Source organism: Magallana gigas, chromosome 8 (genome assembly GCF_963853765.1).
Source record: "Magallana gigas chromosome 8, xbMagGiga1.1, whole genome shotgun sequence".
NCBI classification, from domain to species: Eukaryota; Metazoa; Mollusca; class Bivalvia; order Ostreida; family Ostreidae; genus Magallana; species Magallana gigas.
Genome location: NC_088860.1, coordinates 29045493 through 29072122, shown reverse-complemented (window position 1 = coordinate 29072122; position 26630 = coordinate 29045493). Strand labels below are relative to the sequence as shown.

Sequence of the window (26630 nt, the reverse complement as noted above, 5' to 3'; positions counted from 1 at the left end):
TTTTTGAGAAGAAGATTTTTAAAGATTTACTATATATATTCCTATGAAAAACTTCAACCCCCCATTGTGGCCCCATCCTACCCCCGGAGATCATGATTTTCACTATATTTAATCTACACTACCTGAGGATGCTTTCACACAAGTTTCAGCTTTCCTGGCTGATTAGTTTCTGAGAAGAAGATGTTTAAAGATTTACTCTATATATTCCTATGTAAAACTTTGACCCCCCATTGTGGCCCCACCCTACCCCCGGGGGCCATGATTTTCACAACTTTGAATCTACACTAACTGAGGATGCTTCCATACAAATTTCAGATTTCCTTGTCATATGGTTCATGAGAAGAAGATTTTTAAAGATTTACTCTGTATATTCCTATGTAAAACTTCGACCCCCCATTGTGGCCCCACCCTACCCCCGGGGATCATGATTTTCACAATTTTGAATCTACACTAACTGAGGATGCTTTCACACAAGTTTCAGCTTTCCTGGCTGATTAGTTTCTGAGAAGAAGATTTTTAAAGATTTACTCGATATATTCATATGTTAAACTTCGACCCCCCCATTGTAGCCCCACCCTATCCCCGGGGGTCATGATTTTCACAATTTTGTATCTACACTAACTGAGGATGCTTCCCCACAAGTTTCAGTTTTCCTGGTCATATGGTTCATTAGAAGAATATTTTTAAAGATTTACTCTATATATTCCTATGTAATACTTTGACTCCCCATTGTGGCCCCACCCTACCCCCGGGGGCCATGATTTTCACAACTTTAAATCTACACTAACTGAGGATGCTTCCATACAAATTTCAGATTTCCTTGTCATATGGTTCATGAGAAGAAGATTTTTAAAGATTTACTCTGTATATTCCTATGTAAAACTTTGACCCCCCATTGTGGCCCCACCCTACCCCCGGGGATCATGATTTTCACAATTTTGAATCTACACTAACTGAGGATGCTTTCACACAAGTTTCAGCTTTCCTGGCTGATTAGATTCTGAGAAGAAGATTTTTAAAGATTTACTGTATATATTCCTATGTTAAACTTCGACCCCCCCCCCCCCCATTGTGGCCCCATCCTACCCCCGGGGGTCATGATTTTCACAATTTTGTATCTACACTACCTGAGGATGCTTCCACACAAGTTTCAGCTTTCCTGGTCTTATGGTTCATGAGAAGAAGATTTTTGAAAATTTCTCGAAAATTTTGATAAATTCCTAATTATCTCCCTTTGCAAAAGGGCGTGATCCTTAATTTTCACAACTTTGAATCCCCTAAGGCTAAGGATGCGTTGTGCCAAGTTGGGTTGAAATTGGCCCAGTGGTTCTTGAGAAGATGTTGAAAATGTGAAAAGTTTACAGACAGACGGACAGACGGACGGACAGACGGATGGACAGATGGACAGACAGACGGACGACAGACAAAATGTGATCAGAATAGCTCACTTGAGCTTTCAGCTCAGGTGAGCTAAAAATTAAAAATCAATAAATAAAATCTGTCCACCCACCCCATAGTTTTTGCAAATCAGGATGAGAATCTAAATATTAATTTTTTGTGGCCTTATTCAAGCTTTTTCTTTATAGTTTAATTCAATTTAATAATTCAATTTGTGCACCTGCCAAAAAGAAACATTCAACTTAAGAAAATATAACTTGCAACATGATAATGTAAATGATCCAAATAGAGAGGAATAACAGACGGGTTATAGTCTTAGTTATAACCACAGATTACAAAGCGTAATGAAACGAGGCATCAACTTATGAGGCATCACCTTTATAAAACCACCTTAACACATTATATGAAAATCATAGATAATGAACTTGGATATTCATGGACACTATAGTGTGGTTTGACACATTATTGTATATATATTGTATAGGTTAAAAAATGTTTGATACCCATACGATTATTCCATACAGTAATGTAAGATACAATGTTTATAAATACACTACTATAAAATATGATATTGTATCCTATGATCCTATACAATTCTGTGTAATAGGATATACCATATGATATAATATAACAATACAATACAAATAATAATACAATATCATATCATAAATATTGTATCATATGATACAATATACTATTTTGCAATATCATGACACAATATCATGTGATACAACATATATAATAAAATATCATATGCTACAATATCATATAATACAATAAAATACCATAATAAACAATGAGGAGATATGATATTGTAACGTATGATATGACATTGTATTGTGTTATACATTATTGTATTTGATCAAATAATACAATATCATAATATCTAAAACAATATAATAAAGTATTATATTACAATATCATATTACATAATTATACATCATAACATTGAAACATGATATTATATTGCATAATATAGTATGATATTGTATGATACTGTATCATTTTTGATACATAATATGATATTGTATCATATGATACAATATAATTTGATACAACATTGTATCATATCAAATGATACAATTTTATGTGATAAATTAAAATATTATATAATACAATATTATATTATACATATGGTATCATATGATACAATAATATATTTTACAATATCATACAATACAATTTCATGTGATGTGATAAATATCATATTATAAACCAATATCATATTATACAATATCGTATGATACAATATTATATAATATAACAGTATCATATTATACAATTTCATGTGATATAATTCTCTATTACAGAAACTTATATCATATTATGCAAAATCGTATGATACAATATTATAGAATATACAATATAGTTTCAATATACAATATTATATTTTGCAATATCTGATGTAATAGAATCATGTGATTAGAAAATAAATTAATAATACAATATAATATTATATAATATTGTATCATAATATACAATACTATACATAACGATATCATGATACAATATCATTACATAAAATATCAAAAAAAATTATACAATATCATTTCATATCATATAACTTTTTATAATATTACATGATATTATATTGTATCATATTAAACAATATCGTTTCATACCATACAATACTATATCATAGGAATCATGTTATATCATTTATCAACAAACACATCTATCTATCGAGCAGGTTTGAGTGAGGTAGGAGATTTCTTTAGCATCCTTGATAATGGAGATCAGGCTCTGCATCTGAAGCAACCTCTGCGTTTCATTTATAATATAGTTAAATCAACTATGCAAGCTATCATCTATAAAACATGTGACCTGTTCCAAAAAAACTAAACCTCATCCAGCATCCGAAACCTATGGCTCAGATTCAGCATTCAAGCGTGTCAGGTGCATCAGTATACATAAGACGCATCTCCATGCAAGTTTGGTGAAGTTCAGACCAGTAATAACTAAGATATCATCATCAGAGGGCTCTAGAAATTAAAACCTTAACCTGCTCCAGCATCTGCAACCTATGGCTCAGATTCCACAATCATGCCTGTCAGGTGCATCTGTATCATAAGACACACCATCCATTCAAGTTTGGTGAAGTTAGGACCTATAATAACTAAGATATATTTTTTAGCATCCTTGATATTGGAGATCAAGCTCTGCATCTGAAGCTTCCTCTGTGATTCATTCATACTACAGTTTAATCAACTATGCAAGTTTGAAAAAGTACTATTATCTATTAAACATGTGACCTGTTCCAAAAAACTTAACCATATCCAGCATCTGAAACCTATGGCTCAGATTCAGCATTCAAACCTGTCAGGTGCATCAGTATCATAAGACGCACCATCCATGGAAGTCTGGTGAAGTTAGGACAAGTAATAACTAATATATAATCATCAGAGGGCACCTGTTTCAAAAACTTTAACCAGCTCTAAAAACCTTAACCTCCTTCAGCATCCGAAACGTATGGCTCAGATTCAGCATTCAAGCCTGTCTGGTGCATCAGTATCATAAGACACACCATCTATGGAAGTCTGGTGAAGTATGGACCAGCAGTAACTAAGATATAATCATCAGAGGGCACCTGCAACAAAAACATTAACCAGCTCTAAAAACCTTAACCTCCTCCAGCATCCGAAACCTATAGCTCAGATTCAGCACCCAAGCCTGCCTGGTGCATCAGTATCATAAGACACACCATCCATGCAAGTTTGGTGAAGTACGGACCAGCAGTAACTTACATATTGCTATCAAAGGGCACCTGCAACAAAAACTTGTACCTCCTCCAGCATCCGAAACCTATAGCTCAGATTCAGCACTCAAGCCTGTCTGGTGCATCAGTATCATAAGACACCATCCATGCAAGTTTGGTGAAGTACGGACCTGCAGTAACTTAGATATTGCTATCAAAGGGCACCTGCAACAAAAACTTTAACCTGGTCCAACAACCTTAACCTCCTCCAGCATCTGAAATTTAGGACTCAGATTCAGCATCCAAGTCTTTCAAGTCCATAAGTAGGTCCAGATGCATCATCCATGCAAGTTTGGTGAAGATAGGACAAGTAATAGCTTAGATACAGGACCTGCAACAAAAACTTTAACCAGGTCCCGACGCCGACGGTATAACATAAGCTCCCCCTGACTTCGTCTCGGTGAGCTAAAAATTGATTCAAATATCATATTGTATCATATAATTTTTCACAATATAATATTATGGTACAAAACTGTATCATATCATACAATACTATATCACAGGAATCATGTTATATCATTAAACAAAAAAATTTATGAAACAAGTTTGAGTGAAATGGGGGGGGGGGGGTTTAGCATCCTTAATAATGAAGATTAGGCTCTGTATCTGAAGCTACATCTGTGGTTCATTTATATAGTTAAATCAACCATGCAAGATTGAAATACCGTAATCCGCTGAATATAATACGCAGTAGTGTACAATACGCATCCCCTACTTTGGGCCTGAAAGTAGTGAAAAAAAGCTAGTTCGGAGTTATTAGAGACATCAAAAAAATTGACTAAATGGTAATGATGAGTATCAAAAAAGCAGTTACACTTTGAATAGGCACCCTCAATTTTATTGCGGAAATACACTACTGGAAATAAGAAAAACACAATAAATTTTTAGATACGGATTTACTGTAACTAATACATTGCAGCAATATCTTTATTTCATAATCAATGTTTTAAATAGACCTAGTATTAAATATTCTACCATAAATAAAATCAACTACTTTTAACATGCATTATATATTCCCACATCCCCAGAGAAGTGAAAAATGGTGCTCAGGTAAGCAGATACAATTTTGGAGATAACGAACCTAATTAAAATCTTCAATGATGCCGATCAAAGTGATCAATTAGAGGTCTGGAACATAATGAAACATGTGCATAAATAGTTGTGTTGTGTATGGTACACTTATAGCCTATGTGGAGTGTCTGAGATAGCCAAGGTGTCAAGCGTTAGCGGTGGGGAGCACAACAAATGGCTTTAATTAAAGGAATAGGTTATGATAATTTATATTCATAATCATTTGCAATAAATCATCATTACAATAATGGTTAAAAATGAGCCAAATGATGTGCAAGCTGTTTTCAAAGATCGGTTACATATAGCACGTGGCCATCCAAGCCCACATTCTATTAATAAAAGCTGTAATGGCGGCATACACGAAGAAAAAGAATAAGCAGTTCAGATTAATTTTTAAAGGCAATTTTGAAACAATTAATTAAGTAACATACTATAAGTATATATTTGCTCTAATCATATGCTATAACAATGATTTCCTAAGGTTTAAATATTAATATATATGTGATAATGAAGTAAAGTAATGATGTATAGCGGGGTATTGGTTCTGTCTGTGTACAGCATAGGTAATACGCCAGTGCTTCACTTAGAGAAAAATATATGGATGTATAATACGCACTCCTTTCTCACGGTAAAAAATCCTGGAAAAAAAGTGCGTATTATATTCACCGGATTACAATAGTCTATTATAATTATCTATTTATCATGTGACCTATTCCAAAAATCTAAACTTCCTCCAGCGTCTAAGTCCTATGGTTTTAATTTAGCATTCACAACTGTGGAGTGCATCAGAATCACAAGATGCATCATCTTTTCAAATTTGATAAAGATTAAACCAATAATAACTAAGATTTGTCTATCAAAGGGCACTGCAACAAAAACTTTAACCAGCTCCAAAAACCTCAACCTCAACCAGCATCTAAAACCTATGGCTTTAATTCTGCATTCACGCCTGTGGAGTGCATCAGTATCATAAGACACACTATACATGCAAATTTGGTGAAGTTATGACCAGTAATAACTAAGATATAGTCATCAGATGCCAACTGCACTTAAAACTTTAACCAGCTTCAAAAACCTTAACCTCATTTAGCATCTCAAACCTATGGCTAAGACTCAGCATTCAAGCCTGTCAAGTGTATCAGTATCATTAGATGCACCATCTATGCAAGTTTGGTGAAGTTAAGACCAGTAAATTATATTTAGCAGGATAAGAGTTAAATTAATAATCCTGTTTTAATTTTGCCCACTGTCAACGAGGGCAATGGGACGAAATCAAAACAGAGTGAAAATTTCCTTGCAATAACTTTATGCAAACTTATGTTCTCTACAGGATTTGGTAAATTATTTTACCATAACTTTCACTCATCTTGATAATATGTTTAACTATTTAAATTTTCCTATTTTCTTCGTATATTTGTACCTTTCTGGAGGCTTGTAGTTGTTGTTGCAATTCCTTCTGAGTTTCCTGCATTCTGCTTTTGTATTCTTGCAGCTGAAATAAATGTTTTATTCAAAATGAATTTACTTGTCATGAGTAATTTTTCTACATGTAAATAATATTTAATTGTTGCATATATGTACAAGATATAAAATAGACAAGTACAACTACATTCAACAGGCAAGGAGATACAGTAAATCTCCTGCATACTAATTTAAGTAGCAAATAGATAATTACTTATTATATTCTATATAACTAAGACTAAGATTTCTCTAATTAAACAATCATTAGAAAAAAGTAATTTCCAAATTTGTTTGTTGCTGAAAACGTGATAAAAACTAATGCCAACTAAATATTGTTCAAGCTAAATAGATGTAGTATGATTTCATCAATATTCCAGGCCACGAGGTTATGAAACTTTTTTCATACTCATACTCAAACTTGTACTCCGTACTCAGAGTATGTGCTCCACTGAGACGACTTTAAAATCCGAGGTTATAAAATTTTTGGAGTTTGTTCTCCACTGAGTACTATTTGGAGTATGCTCCAAAAAGCAGTAGGGGAAATTTTTAGGTCTGAGGAGCAAGATAGGGCATGGTAAATCATGTTAATAATCATGGCATGTATTAAAATAAATCGCTTATCAACAAATCACAACAAAATAATGTAACACATTATGTACATATTCCTATTTTTCATATACAGGCATGGAGATATCTATAATGAATTATTATCTCGAGGCAACAAAGACGATAAATCCATAGTTATTGGAAAACTGCAAAAATTATTCTTCAAAATATTTTCAAAAAACACTGAAAAGAAATTAAAGAAGGCTATTAATTTATGTGATTATGTCAAAGGTATTTGGAAAAGAGGGTAGGGGCGTAGTTGTATACAACATTTAGAGGAAAGAAGTAACGATGCCTGTGGAATATAATTCTCTCTCTCTCTCTGAAGCTTCATTTAAACAGAAACTATATATAATCCTAATATTAAGCAGAATATATCAATCATACCTATTGTCCTTCCACAAATGTTTATCTCAGAATATTTACATCTACCAAGAATCATTTCCTCTATTTCGTTCAGAAACTTATAGTTAATTAATTCATAGCTCTAAAGAAACTGACAGGACTAAAATCTATAAGCCTATCGACTGGTCAAAACCTACAGCGACCCAAGAAAAATCACTGATTGCACAAAATAATCATGATGATGTAAGGCTCAAATTCTCATAGGCGATCATTTGGCTGTTTCTTTAAGCTAACGTTCTAATGTATGTAAACAGTAATTTAGTTTATTTAACTTAGTTACTTTTTGCAATAAATTTATTACTTTGTTAAAAGAAAGATTTAAATATAAACAATAAAAGGCTTTCTTTAATGATCATGAAGATAGCGATCATTGCGAAAAAATTTAGATAACCCGCTAACGCAGAAAGCATTTTATTGTTTAAATAAAATTCATAACACCTAGTTTTATTTTTAAATAAACATTTATGGAAAGACACTAATAAATGTATTGTCCTTTACAAAAAATTCCATTATTGGGAATCAAAGTAGAATAGTCATGTACAAATTTTGATTCCCAATAATCAAAATTTTTGTAAAGAACATTGTAATACATAAGACCATGGGGTCACTGGGACCCACCGTTCTTGTACTTGTGCATTTATCATGAAATATTAAACCAAATAACAGGGCTCTACATTAACTTTTTTTCCTACTTGTCCATTCGGACAAGTGACCAAAACATTTACTTGTCCGAACTTCAACTTCACTTGTCAGAAAAATTTTCAATATTAAAGATCAAATATTTCAACTTGAAAACTACAGTACTCTATTACTAAAATAAAATCATTTATTGATTACTCTAGCTATAATTAATAAACTGACTTTTTAAATGGAAACTTAAAGTGTCTTTCCTATATGTACATGTATTTGTTCCATATACTGTAACATTAAACATGATTTGTCAGCTGTAGCTTTGTCATGGCAAATTACAAGACATTTTAAATTTAGCATCAGGTTTAAAAATACATGTAACTGTAATTTCGTGTATTCTTTTAAACCTATGGAGGAAATATGACTTTATTGCCCTAATTTATTAATTCGTGGAGGATGTTAATTCGTGGATGAGAGGTACCCACGAATTCCACGAAAATTGAGCCACCACGAAATCTAATGATTCCACAGTATGTCAAAATGCTTGAATATAAGTAAAACCATCTATAATAACATGAGTTGTTGTGAATGATTTGAATGTTTTCCTTTGTAAAATTGGAACTCCCCTCCCCCTCTCCCATGTGAACCAACCCTTCCCCTAAAAAATATGATTTAAAAATCTTTTAACAAGGCCTATGAAATCCATATAATTGTGAAAAAGGCTTTCATAATTAATATGTTAACTTTGATAGACAGCTTCAGTCATTCTCTTTTCAGAATATATATAAATTGTCTCTTTCATTTGAATAATCAACAGCAGAAAAAAAGAACATGATTTTTAAACACAATAATTACAACCCCACCCCCAAAAAACATCCTTAGATACAGCATAATGAAAAATTCATTTTTAAAAGAAGACAGCTTTATGATCTTTTGAAATATGCAGTCAGTTTCAATCCAGTGTAAATAGATGTAAAGAGAATTTTAAAATATTTGGTCATACCCTGCAGTAATAACCCATGCTCTGGGGGTCATAAAATACACAAAGAACAAGGAGCAGTAAGCATATATTATTTGCCCAATATTTTTTAAAATTTTCAAACAAGCTCAATCATTGACATGATTTGATTTTTTTGTTGATGGGATGTTTATTTTTCAATATATAGTCGTAAAATTGTCACCGATGTTTTTTTAGTAGAGTTATCCCTTTTTTGATCTGAGTAATTTTCCGGATATCGCGTATTTCCTATGAAATGGTCACATTCCCAACAAGAATTAGATATGGCCGCATGCAAACAACACGGTAAAATTTTAACAGATTAATCAAAATAACGAAAGAATTTTATTCTCAAAATATTTTGTTGTTGTTTGCATGCGGCCACTGTTAAAAAAATAAATTATGTTGTTTTACGATGTGCGAATTTTTCGGTTCCGGTTTCGGTTTTTATACACAGCAGACGTAAACAAAAGTGAAAGTCGGACGACAGCAATAGATATTAAGGCAAAATCATTTCATTAACTGGTAAGAATGTGTGAACATAGTATAAGACTTAAAGATACAGCTATGCATTATGAATTTAAATGGGGTATTGTAATTGATCTGCATTCTTAACCATGTTTACGCGATCGACAGCTGACCGAGCGATCAAAAACTTGCATGATTGACAGTAATCACTAACTACACCATGTGGAATACATTAGGCTATAGTCTTATTTCTAGTAAGTAGTTTGAAAATGTAATAAAATTTTAAAGGAAAGAAATATCGATATCGTTCATGAAACCTCTTCCGTTTACAATGAAAATTAAGATAAGTAAGAACACGGCTACATTTTAAATTGCTTTTGATCAACTGTTGGTTGAATGTCAGCTATACCTAATTGAGTATTAAATAGCATTACGTAGGTTGACATTACACAACACATGGAATATTCATTTAACAATCAAAAAATCATGTTTACAGGCTATTTATCAAATTGCCCTCTAAAACCAGGGCTATGTTAATTTGTGTTTTGAGTAGATGATACCCTAGCACACAACTGCTATTTGTGTATTTTATAATAAGAAATCTGATATTTTTTATGTTATAAAATAGATCTACATTTTATACTTTATTGCATTTAAATTATTCAGATAATCGCTTTAATAAAAATTGGGTAATGTACATGTATGTAATGGTTATTTATATAGAATACATGTATGTTCTAAAAACCCATGGTAATATTATTTTTATACAATTAATATCCTGTAACATGTTTATTGAAATTCTTTCTTTCATTCATACTGTAATTGGTAAACATTTTCTTTACATGCATACATGTAAATGTAACAAAATCAATATCCAATTACCTATTTAGTACATGATGTATTTACATTCTCTACTATTGCCCTAGCTTTTCGGCCTCAAGAGGAATCCGAAACACACACACAAATATGATTAAAATAAATAAACGTACATGTATATATTGTTTATCCTATCGTATTGTATATAATGATTGTCATTTCACATCATTACTAAGTAACACATTGTATAAGAATATAAAATGAACATGATATTTTTAAAAATTGATTTTTTTTTCAATTCAGTATTTAGCATTTTGACAAATGGTGAGCTTCAAGAGAGCTATGGGAATTCAGAAAACATGCATACAAGGGTGACATAGATCCCATGAAGTAATGCTGCAGAATGAAACCTCAGTGATTGGATTGTTGCTGTTTTTCTTACTAAAGCTTGCAAAGGAATAAACAGTGCCAAGCACACGAATTATGAAAGTGATTGATATCATCTGACATGGTAAATTATGACAATCTTGATGATCTGCCGATATGGATAGTCACTACATTTTAGGAACACAATATCTTTACTAAAAAATAACCATGAAATGTTTTCATTGCATTGGGCAAATTTTAGGTCTTAATGCCCCTTGTTCTTTGGGCAGAGGGCTTTTAATTATCTATATATTATGCCAGTAGAGGTAAAGAAGAAGATTTTTAAACATTATATAATAACACTATGACTGTTTTGGCCTGAAATGTACAAATTTGGTAGATGGCTTCATTTTCTTTATTGATATGCAGACAGTTTCTATTCAGTATCAGATGGTTTTTAAACATTTTCTACATTTACACAATATGACCATTTATAAATTAGCCCTGCCCTAATTTAAAAACCCCTACACCATACATAAGTATGAACTCATATTTTCTTTCAGAGGAGCGGAGGTACATGTACAGTCGAGAAGAAGATTTTGAAAAATGGTCAAATATTGACTATTTAATAGGCCCTGCTCCTAGGGCCCCTTTGGGGTTAGAGTCATAAAATTTACAATTTACCTGACATGAACAAGAAGAATATAGATGGTTGGGATCTATAATTACTTAATGCACCTTAACATGAATGGGAAAGCATATTATTTTAAGTAATAATTTACGGGTAGAGATAGTAATTTCAAGATAAACGTTCTTTCATTTTCATTGTTGTTTTCAAGGTATATCATTTTAAATAAATAATTTATATATTTATAAATCATACATGTAAAATTTAGTGACTTTTTCATACAAATTAAATAGGGTCAAGCAATGTGTGTGTGTGTTGGGGGGAAGGGGAGGGGGCTTAAATCAAAGCTTAATTAATTTTCACCAGAATAGATCCACACCTGCATACCATACTATACAATTACAACTTATCCATGCATGGATAACTCAGTGAATCCATTGGCTATTATTATATATAGTGACCATTTCTCCCTGTGATTTAAATACCCAGTCATTAAGAATTAGAACTCATTGCTGAAGACATTTACAGCAGATATTTCTGAAGAAATCAGACAGTAAGGTAATTTTTTAATATTCGTATTAACTATGGCCTGTTATATTATGTGCATTTTAGGAAATTGATATGATTTATATTATGAGCATATAAATTGTTAATAACTGAGTTTAAAAGTGATGCAATTAAAACTTGAGATAATTAATAACAAAAGAGAACTGCGTACATGTTAATTAGTCTTTGCTGACACAAAGAACATTACCAAAGGGTCTTAAAATAGAGGTTTGGTATCAAAATATCAAGAAATGGGTTTTTTATACTACCCAGAAATCACTTGCGGAATTACAGGACAAATTCAACTTGCGTTGTTGACATACACGAAAAATAACAGATATATGGACTGTACTTGATATTTTTGGATTAATTTATGCCATACACATCTACAATGTTTGAGTTCAGGTAAGAAATGCAAATGATATTGTCATTTATATACCATAATGTCGCGAGTATAATACACACTTTTTTTTCAGCCAAAATTTGATCAAAAGTGGGGGATGTGTTGTTGTACATAGGACTAAAATTTTACCCCTTTTTTTAAAGCCGTGATTTTTGATACCATAGGAATAGTGACTGCCAATATAGCGTGTGATGCAAGTTGTTTGAGTGTTTACTAAATTTACTGCATCAGAAATTCCTTATTCTTAGTTTAATTTCCACATATTGAAATATTCATCCTCTCTCAACACTATTTCTTGTATCAATCAAGTTTAAATATCGCCAGTGTATTTGCCATATGTAAGCAGCCACCTGTTGACTCGGCACGTGGTCAATGTTTGTTTAACAATTTCCAGTGTCAGGAGAATGCACCTGTCTTGTGTCGGACTTCACAAGGTGTTTTCAAGTGCATGAAGATTAGCAATTATTCTGATTTTATTAAACTTGATTATTTCATGTCCAGATATGCAGTTAAATGTTATTGCTTTACATAGACACTTCTAAAAATACATCGATCCTTTGTACGACTTGATAATGACGATATGCGACAAACATATATTTCTTCACAATTATACATACATATGTTTCTTTAACCATAGTCAAAGAATTTGACTATAATTTATCAATTAAATCATTATTTTTGATGTTGTTTTGGTTTAAGTCTGCAAACATTATTACTATTAAGCACTAAGCTCGGTTGCCGTTCTTCTCTACGTATGATGATCTTCAACTTCTCTGCTGTTTTATAAGAAACTCTTTACGAAGTGTCAAATGATGTTTGATATCGCCCATGTAAATCATGCCGTCCTTTTAACTAAAATAGTAAGAACTTTGACTCTAATATCGCTTGGGCCATGTTCGGATCACGAAATTACAGTAATCGGTTTGGGTTATAAAATTATCATTAAACATCGATAGTTATTTGGAAAAATGACGTCCGTCAATTTTCATCTTCTGTGCTATGTTCCGATCACAAAATTAAAGAAATTGCGCATAGATCATAAAATTATAGTTTTTGGGGAAATGGCGGCCATTGATTTTGCCATTTTTTGGGTGCGTATCATACATAGGACCTGCTGTTTTTTCACCATTTTTTTTATCAACTTGGGGGGGGGGGGTTTGCATATTATACACGAGTGTCTACTATACACGATACTTGTAAGTTGAGACAAAATCATTGCGGATTCACGCACCTGCACCAATACGGAGATCTTATGGAGTTGTAGCCCTTTCCAAAAAAAAAAATATTGGGAGAGGGCTACATTATTGCAGCTATATGCTTTCTACTATGATCTCCTTATTAAATACTTTTAATTATACCCACATTTTCTAAAGAAAGTTCAGGTATTGATGTTACCCTTGTTCCATCTGTCCGTCCGTCTGTCACGTTTTACTTTCTCAAACTGCTCTTACATCTTATAAATCAGCAATCTGAACTCTTGGAGTTTGATTGGGAGTGTCATGGTGTTTTGTAACAATTTTTAAGATTTCAAAAAATCTCTGGTAGTCCTAGGAGTCAAATTATTGGTGAAACAAGTGAAAAGCTGTCAATGTGACAGCAAACCGGGTTTTCTTTTATGTAAACTGTATCCATAATCCATGTCAACCCTTATCCAGTGAAATGGAGTACCCTACATGTATATGCAACATTTTGCCAAAAAATGACTAAGTTCAAAAGCTAGTATTTTTTTTATAAATTATGCACACCTCTGATATATGTACAATTGATCTGCAAAAGAACAACTTCCTATCCTGAGAACTGTAGGAGGAGTTATCCGTACAATGAGGGTTCCCTATATGCAATATTTTGCCAAAAAATGACTAAGTTCAAAAGCTGGTATTTTTTCGATTAATTATCGGAAATCAAAATCCTAGCAATATGCACACCTCTGATATATGTACAATTGATCTGCAAAACAACAACTTCCTATCTTGAAAACTGTAGGAGGAGTTACCCGTACAATGAGGGTACCCTTTTGGCAGCCGCCCGCCCGCCCACCCGCCCGCCATTTTATTAACCGGATTAAAAACCCGGTTAAAAATGACGTTTAATGACGTTTTTTCATAACAAGAGGCCCATGGGGCCACATCGCTCACCTGAGCAAAAATGGCTTAATATGGGTGTTCAAAGGATACTGTGCCATATGGCCCCTCGGTAGAAAAACATAAAAAGAATAACAAAATATCCAAATCTTATACTTATTTCCTACACTTAATCTTTCATAAATTATCAGAAATCAAAAATCCTAGCAATATGCTAACCTCTGATATATGTACAATTGATCTGCAAAAGAACAACTTTCTATCTTGAAAACTTATAAAACTGATGTACCCAGAGAAAGGATATAAACATAAATCAAACAAAAGTATTTGTTTAGAAAATGCAAATTAACGTAGACTGAATCCTACCATATGTATCATATGACAGTGTTGGTGTATTGAAAACTGAATGGGTGACTTTCAATAAATACACACTTGTTTGAAATTTTTGTTTATTTTTTTCCTCCCTCCCTCGTAGGTTTTAAATTTTCATGTTATGTTAGACGTAGAAATAATTTTAAACAGCCTAAAGTCTCCTAAACAAAGCAGGGTCATCATTAGGCTAAAATTACCCACATGGGTTAAAGGGACTTGAACACGATTTGAGATCAAAAATTCTATTTTTATTTTTTACGTATAAAATGGTTAACTGGTGCACTTTAAATGACTGACCAAAATATTGAATGTTAAAGTCAAGTTACAAGCGAGATACAGAGGTAAGAATTGGTTGTTATGTTAACAAAGCTTGAGTCTTATAGTTGTTTACAAAAATGAAATGTAGAGAATTACCATTTCCTAGACATAATGACATGCAAAAAACAATTTAAACTAATTCAATATCTTCATAAATACTATTTTCAACAAAAGAAAGATACATTTGATTGAAACTTACACCAATACAACACATTTGTAAAAAATGACATTTTCGAGCTTTGTTTACAAAACAAAGAATTATAATCTCTGTATCTTGCTTATAACTTGATATTTGGCTTTCAAATTTTGACATAGCATCGTAAACTTCTATATTTATCAGTATAAACATTGAAAATGGGAAAATAAAATTTGAAAATTTTAAGTCAAATCGTGTCCAAGTCCCTTTAAACACTACATATGCATAAGATAAAATAGTTCTAGAATGTCAGGGTGTCTTCAAGGGGGCATAACCTATATACCATTTAATGCACAAAGACAAGAATAAATGTGATTGCGAAATGGGGATCTCAAAAGTTATCAAAATATAGAGTGTATCATCATTTCCTATTTCAAAAGGAAGGGGGTGGTTTAAAGACAACACCTGGGGGTCATGTACTTTACACCATTTGATGCATCATAATGACATTAGAAGATATTTTACATTTTCCTGTTTCATGGGGTCAGAACAATTCCATAGGGTCATGGCCTATATTGTATTTGATGCATTATAATACATTAAACAAGAGGCCTTGACGGTCTTGATGGTCACCTGAGTAGCATACTGTAAATTCCTTATATTACGCAAGAACTTTATTCCATGATCCCGCTGTTTTCAGTCAAATCGCGAGAATATAAAATCGAGAACGCAGGACTTTTATCCACATATCTTATTGTTTTTATTTCCCAGAAAATAATGGCGAGATTTTAAAATCCGCAAAAGGTACTTTTTGCAATTTTACGCGGATATTAATTCCTCGTGTTTAATTAGGAATCTACAGTATATCCCAAACACAAACTTGTCGAGGAGTCTCATATATTCATTTAATTGGGTTTCATTCTGGAGTATAAAAATTATAAAATTGTAATGACTACCACCTCCCTGCCTAAAATCTTTCAAAAAGAAGTATGAAACCTATAATTTTGGCAAAAAACTTAAAGATCTGGTCTACAAAATCATGAATTCAGTTTTCCTTTCAGGTGTGTGGGAGTAAACAATATAATTTTTAAACATTTTATGCATCAACACCTATACATCCACTTTGGCCCTGCACTAGAATCAAAACCCATACTCCAGGGGACATGAAATTTGAAATTTTAGTAGAAGACTTCCTGGTTAACATAATTATGATGTCAGTTTTTCATACAGATGTGTGAGAATAGAGAAGAAGATTTTAAAACATTACCGTATTTTTCGGAAATTAGGTCGATACTTTTTGTCCATGACACGTGGACCTCGCCCTATTCATCGCTTCGCCCAATTTATGTTTTTTTTTTAATTTGATATGAAATTTTGCACAAATTTATGCAACCCTCCAATAAAATCATGAGTGTTTACTATAATACTGCTTGAATTTCTGTGTAAAAATCGTATGGATTTTAATCAATATACTGTAGTAATTTATCATTTAAACAAAATTAAATGTAAATAGATTTATTTCTTCTTACATTTCTTACTTAGATCACTGACTGAATCATCTTTCGATCATTATTATATGCTGTCATGCATTTTGATCGCAATCGTGTGCTTACGATAAACAGGAAATCGATTTCGCGCGGTAAAAGTAAAATGAGAACCATACAAAGGGTAATTACGGGGAAAAAATATCGTCGGGTAGAAATAAAAAAAAAACAATTTGTTTTCATAATAGAATACATGAACAAGTTTTTTTTCTGTATATTCAATATAAAACTTTTGATGAAATTTTAGCCAGGTGTCTCTGAATTTAGTCTGGGTAGCGCTTGCTTTGTTTATAGACAGTTCAACTCTCGGCACGTGCTACTCATGCCCGCAGGCTTCAATAAGATCAGAGGTTGACTCGTGTGTATATACACAGTAAAAAGTCACACAGAGACACAGGGTGGCATGTGCTACCGTAGTCATGCCTCCAGGCTAGGTTACTATCCCCCGGTTAACACCAGTTTGTACACATGGCAGGGAAGTAATAAAAAACGATCTTAAACCGGTCGTACTGAACTAATTGGTTTGAAAATTGTGATGCAATTTCAGACATTTTCTTAATACGATGTTTTCAAGAAATACATTTTATTTCCCTTTTGTTTAAAACTGTGAAATAAGATTAAAGGCTACTATATCATAACGTTATTGGATTAAACCATTTATTCATTAGAACTAGCAGTAATTTTCGACCAATTCTTCGAAGTCGACCTATTTATACTTTTTTTCATTTTTTGGCTAAAATCGGCCTCCTTCGCCCAATAAACCGTATCGACCTAATTTTCGAAAAATACGGTACAGTGGGGCCTCAGATATCCGGACGCCAGATATCCGGACGCTTCACTTTCCAGTCAATTTTTATTGGGATCGGAATTTTTACACAATAATTTGTCTCGTTTATCTGGAATTCCGCGTTCCGGATCCGGACGGTCAAATTTTACCACATAATACAGTTTTCCTTTAAATTTTACCTCATTTAAGCGGACGGTCACATTTAAGTGAACGGGGGCACAAAAGTTTTTTATGCACAAGTGCAAATTGGTGTAAAAACATCTGACACTGGTTGTTGGTTTTAAACAATGCCTTCGTCCGGTAATCGGGGGCACCTGTGTCACGCTATGTACTCGCCCGAGGATATTACGATAACCATGGATGCGACATGCTTAATTGTCGCCATTTAACTTATGAACTGTAATTGTTTGATTAGATGTCATGAAAATTGTTTAATTTGTGTTTTAAAAAGTCATCTATTGATTGAATTAAAATTCTATTAATCATAGTGTGATTAGATCGGTCGTACGCCTATTCATTTTAAAACGTAATTGAAATGAAATATTTGATAATTTGAGTTCTGTTTACGATAGTTATTAAGACCGCTTGGGATGTTCAGGGTATCGACATTAATTTTATATCGTGTGTTCAATTAACAGTGTAATAATAATTTATGCCAAACATGGCGTGGATGAGTGTTCACGCTACTTGTAAATATCGCTTGGGTGCAATTAACTCTATAGAAAGATGGATACGTAAAATTAGCTTGGGTAAGTTCTGTCAATGAAAAAATAGCTTGGACAATTATCAATAAGGGAATATATACAGATTTTCACCCATTTTCAATCATCAAATGTTGAGCAGCTTCAAACATGTCAACACCACTGGCCAAGAGAGCGAGAGTTGCGATCACCGCTAGCTTGAAGAAAAAGATTTGTCAGTGTAAAGTGGAACACCGACTTTCTTCTCTTCGCTTTGTTATGCGAATGTAATTAAAATATCGGTTTAATACAGTGATTGTTATGTACATGTACATGTGCTGCCTTGAAGAATGTAGTGCTTGGTTTCCTGTGGAAAAAAACATACCTTAAATAATGTTTTAACAATATTTTGTTTTGTTAATTTAAAAAAAATCTAAACTTTTTTGTAGTGCTTATGGCTATCAAAATAAAATATTTAATTGTATAATTAATTAATGAGTTATGTTTCCATAAATATTAAAGGTAAATATCACAATTCAGATATCCGGACGCTTCACCTATCCGGACAATTTGGCCTGGGGACAAAAGTGTCCGGATAAGTGAGGCTCCACTGTATATGCATAACACTATATGGTCATATTTGCCCCTCCCCCCCCCCATGTCCTGAACCCCTTACCCAGGGGCCATGAATTTCACAATTTCACAATTTAGGTAGAGGAGTATGTGGACATCATAACCATGTATTCAGTTTTTACCCACATTGAAACTTTGCCCATAACAAGTTAACATAAAGATCAATTGTGCATTCAATTGTTTTTCTAACCAGTTATTTCACTTTAATTTCGTAAGTTTTGTCATTGGTCGATGCATTACGTAATGACTGCGAATATTTGTCAGCTTTTGGTGCATACTGTTAATGTCTTGCATAGCTTAAAAACCAAATTACGGAACAGACGTGTGCACAACATCCGACGGTCCTAGTCCCTCCTTTACACTGGCAGTACCATCCCTAGATTTCGGTAGGGGAATACAGTTTCCAAAGGTTATATTGCTTGCTAGCAACATGGCGAGACTGGATACGTGCATGCAGAATGTCTGGTTCTGCTGTAGATAAGTGAATGTGATAGTCACCCCCAGTTAAATGTTCATCGGTGTATCTAGATGCTTGTTTAAGCTGATAAATACCAAATGTGAGGTTTCTAAGATGATCAAGGTAGAGAACAGGGAAGTCAACCTGAAGATCCGAGCATCAATAGCTGAAATCTGAGAGAAGGATTTTCTAACACACTTTTCTCGACTGGATTTTCAACTGATGAACACGCAAGTCGCATGGTTCTTGCCAGATTATTGTCTCCGTCATCGTTAATTTTTATAGGCGGTTTATATTTGTTGAGGAGACTGGCCACGATTCGCACGAAATCCCCAAGTATGTATGGTATGTGGCTGTTTGGAACGACACGGTCCAGAAACTTCAACTTTTTTAACCGGCCATTAACTACCTCTACGACCCAGTGTACTTTGGTCACGCACTTTGACAAGTTGGCCTCTAAAGTGGTATGCTGCTTCAGGTTGTGTAATGTTAGAGAGCATGTAGTTAAAGTAGGGAGAAATCGCTTGAATTTTGATGACTCTGATCTTAATGATGACGATCTTCAGACATTGATTGGCTTAACAACATCTGACTTTGACAATCTCGTGAAATCTGTCCACTCTTTGCTAAGTACAAAATTGAGATCATCAAGAAATGCAATTTGTATCCTTCTATTTCAACTAAGAACTGGTCTTTCAAACGCAGTAATTGCAACATTGTGTGCGTTTAAGAATAAACGAGTTGTTAGCCATATCATTAAAAGCACTCAACTGGCTCTTTTGCGTGATTTTGTACCTGAAAACATTGGTTTTAACCATATCACTCGTGAAGAAGTTGTCGAAAACCACACAACCGACATTTCAAAACAATTGTTTTCTGATCCCATTTCTAACAGGGTCATTCTGGTTCTAGACGGTACATTTATCTTCGCTCATTTGTCACACCCTGTATATCATCAACGTTGAACGTGGCAATCTGTTTACTACAAAATCGCAGTCTACAATTATTGCAAATCAAAGAATATGTATCCGTACGTATTCCTTTCTGTTGTAACAATAGAGATACATTTGGGCTTACTTTTCTCTTGTTTTTTCCTTTAAGCTGATTTTTGCAAACCACACACCCGTACGATCTTGGTATTGGCATTATATACACTAGAGGGTATAAACATTTAGGCCCGCAGTTTTGATGTGCATTGTATTTCATATGATTTTTCAAAAATCCTATTAAATAAAGTACGGTAGTTTTACTTGATATCTACCGTATTTTTCGGGGCATAGGCCGGTATTTTTTTCCTCCGATGAGCGAGCCCCGGCCTATCCCCCGGGATCGGCTATTCTTAGACTCAAGGTTAAAAAAATTTAACAGTAAAATATAAAATCAACTGTTTTTATCCGTTGTACTGTTGTAGCAATTTATTATGAGGGTTGGTTTTTTTCCATCCGTTTGAACTATTGTTCGATAGTTGTCCCGTTGATAATTTTTGTAATGACATCGTGAGTAATAAAATGTACAGTACTGTACAAGGTATTTCTTTACAATCCCAACCAAAAGAATTTTTTTCCCACGTTCGTGTATGAACCCTGGAAACTATTATTGCGTAGTAAAAAAGAAAACGAAACCGGGTAGAATGTAATAAGACAGAATTTTGGTGAATTCTTCATGTCTGCGTTCGTAGGAATCACTGGTCTTGGGTGTAGAATAAATCAAATGCTATGTGTTTTTACAATTAATTTTCTGTTGGATGAAATAACGGTATTCTGGTGTCGTGTGTATATACAAAGGTGTGAAACCCGTGACTGAAACACAGCCTGGGGGCACGTAGCCTAGTGAACACCGTTACACTTCATTGCATTAACTGTGTTTTTAACATTACAACTTCTCTGCATAACGACAAGTCACTATTTATTTAATTAATGGAAAGAACACAAATGTTTGGTATTTCGTTTTTACAAGTAGCTTTCAAAGTATAACTTGATTAAATGAGATTTAGCAATAAGGTATTAATAAAATATAAAAGGTTTGGTAAAATATTATACTTAGTTCTACCAGACAGAACCACGGAGGTTGGTGTTGCAATTAAATTTACACTATGTAAAATTACGATACACAACGATACACCGACGAATACGGAAGAGACCAAACAGCCACAAAACACAGATTAATTTTTAAAAATTGCTTGAAATATATATGTTAAGCAAATTTAATAACTTTAATTACTCTTTTGACTTTCTACATCGATATTCTGAAAGTATATACTGAATACGGTGACTTTCTTAATCAGCGGTCATACTTTCATTATAGTAATCATCGATTGAAAATCGGCTTATCCCCTAATTAGGCTAGTCTAAGGATTTTTCTTGAATTTTGTCTAAAAATTAGCAATTCGGCCTATGCCCCACATCGACATACGCCCCGAAAAATACGGTAAAATAAATTAATTTAGGAACTATTTGAAAAATTTTTTTTTAAAAATATAGAACGAAAATGATGAGATTCGAACACCCTCTGAGATTAAAAGAAATATTTAAAACCCATCAACTCTTCCACGGCGCTACGGGGAAACATATCCTTTCCATATAAAAAATCATAAACTTTGATAATATTTATACAGTGAGACAGATTTTTGTAAAATCATAAAAATCACATATAATGGGTCAAGACTCCATTTTTATAGATAAATCAAATCAAAAGTATTTCTAGGATGGAGAACAGACCCATGCACAAGAAAAAATACAAATTACTTCGGTAGTTTAATAAGTTTAATACAAAAGAACGCAAAGTTGCTAGTTTTCAAACCCTATATTTGATATATTTACAATACCAACTAGCGCATTTTTTTTGCCAAAATAAACTTCAGATAACAAATGATGTTAGCTGACAAATGAAACACATATTTATGACATTTGAAAATGCAACACCTTGTACGCCCCTGTTCTTTGGCTTTTTTTTTTTGCATATTTGGCCCCACCTGTGGTGCCCTGGGGGTGGTAGAGCCATGAATTTCACAATTCAGATTCCTCTTACTATAGAGATGCCTCACACCAAAAAAGGTAACAATTAGCATAGTAGTTTTTAAGAAGAAGTTAAAAATGTAAAATTGTTAACGCACGACGACGAACAAAAACGGATGTCCCCTGAGTTTCCTCAGGTGACCTAAAAAGAAAGCGCGTGCGCGACCTTTCCTTCCTATTATAACTCATATAAACATGATAAGTCTCTACGCTTACTTACATGTAATACACAAATTTAATACAAAATTGTCACAGGGTTAATATGGGGTCTACACAACAGTGTACGTCTGACAAATGAAACAATAATTTTTGCAATTAAAAATGGCAGAAACTGTACAAATATGATATGATAGGTAACAATGATTATATTAAAAGTAATGATACAGTATGCTGGCAAAGGGAGATCACTTATTTAGAAAGTGAAAGTAATACTTATGTACATACCGGTGTATCATAATATTGTGCTACTATACATGTATTATGCTAATACCTATATTGGTCAACATCATAATGATGATCCAATTAGAGCACAATATGAATCTTAAGCTGATCACCACAAAAGAAGCGTTTATGCATGTTAACTAATTTAAACCTTTTCTGCATATGGAAAACACAAACCAGTATATACACCACGTGAAACCTACTGTAAATTCCTAATTAACCGTGAGGAATAATATCCGCTTAAAATCGCGAGAAGCCCATCTTGCGAATTTTAAAACCTTGCTTTTAATTTTTGGACATATATATTAACCACATGAAAATATGATAAAATTTCAGCTTTCACGATTTTATGTTCTCGCGCTGTGATGGAACATCATTGAATTGTGGAATTAAATGCTTGCGTAAAATAAGGAATCTACAGTATCTAACCAAAGAGCTGGGTAAAACTAGTACTGCTAATGCAACCTGCAGACCTGTGTTGTGTACGTTACTTCAGACAAAGAGCAGTTATTTGTAACATACATGTACTTTTATGACATATTCTTCAAAACCCCTTGCACTATTTTATTAGGTAAATAACTATGTGAAGCATACATTTCAGCTTTCAGGTGGTACAGGACACCTGCATACTGTGATGAAAAGTCACTATTGAAATAAACAATAAGGTGTAAATATGATATTTTCCCCCAAAACAATGTTACCTTACAGTGAAGCGTTAGAGCGTTTACATGTCTGTAAGGAAATTTGGCTCCGACGTGTATTTTTTTGTGATTTTATTATTGATATAAAAGAATTTTCATGGGGGAGGAGGGTCTGGACCCCTCACTCCCACCCCTTCTCAAAATCCGTGCGCACGATGATGTACATCTAGGGACACAGAAGCAAATCTAAAGCAGGCAACCACCAAGGGAAGGGAGCATAATTTAATTTTGTTATATAGACCATTATACTTTCTATGACATGAAATGTTAATTAACTTAAAACTCACATGCAAACAGTTCAACCCCAAATTGTACATAAAGTGCCGCTCATATGTATGATCATATGGGAAGGGATCTCATCCTTTATGAAAATTATAAATTTTAAATATATTACCTGAACTTGCATGTGGCCTTCATTTTTACTTTCTGGTACAAAATAGTGTTATTTAAGGGCAAACACTTGGTGCAGGTATTACTGTCTAATGACAGCATCTTGTTCCTTCTTGCTTATATATTCCTGATTAGTCTTTTATTTCCAGTTTATATCTTTATCAGTTTAGATATTTTGAAAAAATGAGGAAAATTATTTCAAATTCTCATATATGTATTTCAAAGCATTATTGACACTAAGGGGAAAAAGCGAATAGTAAATTTACAACTTAGTAATTTAAAAGCCAACGATAGCTGCTTTACGAGAATTATAAAAAAGTATTTATAAAATTCAAAAATTTATATACTAATACAGAAAGTGGGTTCCCAACTAATCCCCACCCCTAATAAACTCCTCTTTGAAATAATCACTGCTTGTTCAATAAAATGTTCCCCTTTCCGAGGTCAACATACATGTAAATGATTAAGTAATAAAAAGTGTTACATTGTTTTATGTCCTCATCCTTTGCAATGTTTACAACTATAACCTACATTACATTCTCACTAAATTCAAAGATGGGACCCTGCAGTCAAAATACATGTAAATGATTAAGTAATAAAAAGTGTTACATCCTTTGCAATGTTAACAACTATAACCTACATTACATTCTCACTAAATTCAAAGATGAGACCCTGCAAGTGCTTCAAAATAATCCAATGAAAAGAGATACTCTGATTTTGTGATTTTAAATAATGGATGGTAAGAGTAAATATAGCTGCAGGTCTGTAGCTCCTGGTCTGAAAATATTCGGATGGACGACCTGGGAGCTACAGTGCCTCCCATAGTAAAAAACTGCGATATACGGCGCACAAAAAATTGTGCTAATTTTGGACTGATTAGTCTCATTCCAAACACATTCTGTACAAATGTTTGATTCCAAAAAATTTCTTGGACATTTTACTACAGATATCGTCACTTCACTTGCCTCTGATATTCTTTTAAACACCATCAGCAGCCCTGTAAAGTGAAGTGTTGCAGTTTGTTTACATGCAAAAATAGCGACTCCCTATCTTGAGGTCGGATAGCATGTTTAAGAGATAGTCTGAGGCAAGTAAAGTGACTTATCAGTAGTAAATTGCCTGAAAATTTTAATGGCACTGATTTCCCAGAATTTGTGTGAGAATAAGGTTAATCAGTCCAAAACTAGCACAATTTTTTGTGTGTTGTAAATTGCAGTTTTTTACAATGGGATCGAGGCACTGCAGCTCCCAGGTTGTCTATCCGAATTTTTTCAGACCAGGAGCTACAGACCTGCAGCTAGGATAAATACAGAATTCTTACAAGTCAAGCTATTACAATAGAATTATTCTGTGCATACATTTAAATATGTACATTATCGAAATATCCAAGAGTTTTTTTGATAATTTGGTTGCAGTTCTTGATCTGTACTCTTAAATTTACCTTCATGAATATAGATACAGCTTACTCCACTTATATTGAAATCGCTTATTTTGAAATTCCGTTTATTTTGAAATAGAAATAAATCCCCTCTCATTTTCTTTGCATTGATTTAACGGAAATAATGAAATCTGCTATTTTGAAATATCGCTTATACATGTATTAAAGCCACTGATCGGTCCCCATCTATAAGACTATATTAAAATAATAGACTCAAATTTTTTGTCTGTAATACCGAGAAATCAGAAGAATACCATCTTTTGTTTTATATATTTTAAACATCATTGGTACTTGAAGATTACCAATTTTTTTTTTTTTTTCTCAGTTAAGTTTCACTAATTCATAATCAACGAAAATTCCTCAAAAATCTCGGAAATCACCTGGATCTTTTAGATTTTACAATCTTGCGCTTGCGCAATATATTCACGCTAACGGGCTCTTTAGTTTATGTTTCCACAATATCACATCTGCATGAATAAATACAAATACAGGACTTAAGCTATATATTCTGTTCATATATAATAATGATTTCTTATGAGAGAAATTATAAAATAACAAATATACATTTCCACTAAGTACTTACATTTGTCTTCGTGATGAAAAAGATATTTGATTACATGCAAAAAAGTTACATTATATTTGTTAGGAGAGTGAAGATAGAATATGTTTTATCGTAAAAATGAATAATATGTCCTACGGACCCAATTTTATGAAGAAAATACGTGAACGTTGGTGAATCTTTCATTCTAAAATAGCTTGGATTAAAATTTTTAGTTGAAAGGCATTTGCAGTCTCAAAAAGGTTTCTTGTGATGAATTTGACTGTTAATTTCAAGGCAACTTCATTAACTTTCTCCAAAATCGTTCCGGAGCAATTCTGCAATTTTGCTGCGACATTACGGGTATGTGGGAGGCATTTTAACTGTGATGAGTGCCTTTTTCTGAGACACAGTTAGATTAATCAAACTAAGGAAGGTGTAGTGAAATTAATAGCATAATTGTAGGCTTATATCTTTGTTTTGTAAATGTCAATAATAAGGTGTGTCGATGTACCTATTTCGTAAATGTCCGATATGCAATGTCAACCCG

General features: G+C 33.2%; 1 protein-coding gene across 2 annotated transcripts in view; it reads right to left on the bottom strand.

Annotated features, from left to right (window-relative positions):
* Positions 1-26630, bottom strand: part of LOC105327689 (dynactin subunit 1) — a 276187-nt gene that overhangs the window by 187883 nt on the left and 61674 nt on the right. For both annotated transcript variants that reach the window (XM_034473808.2, XM_034473809.2), the window contains exon 7: positions 6645-6716. In XM_034473808.2, coding sequence (XP_034329699.1) covers positions 6645-6716 — 72 coding nt within the window. The remainder of the gene's footprint in view (positions 1-6644; positions 6717-26630) is intronic.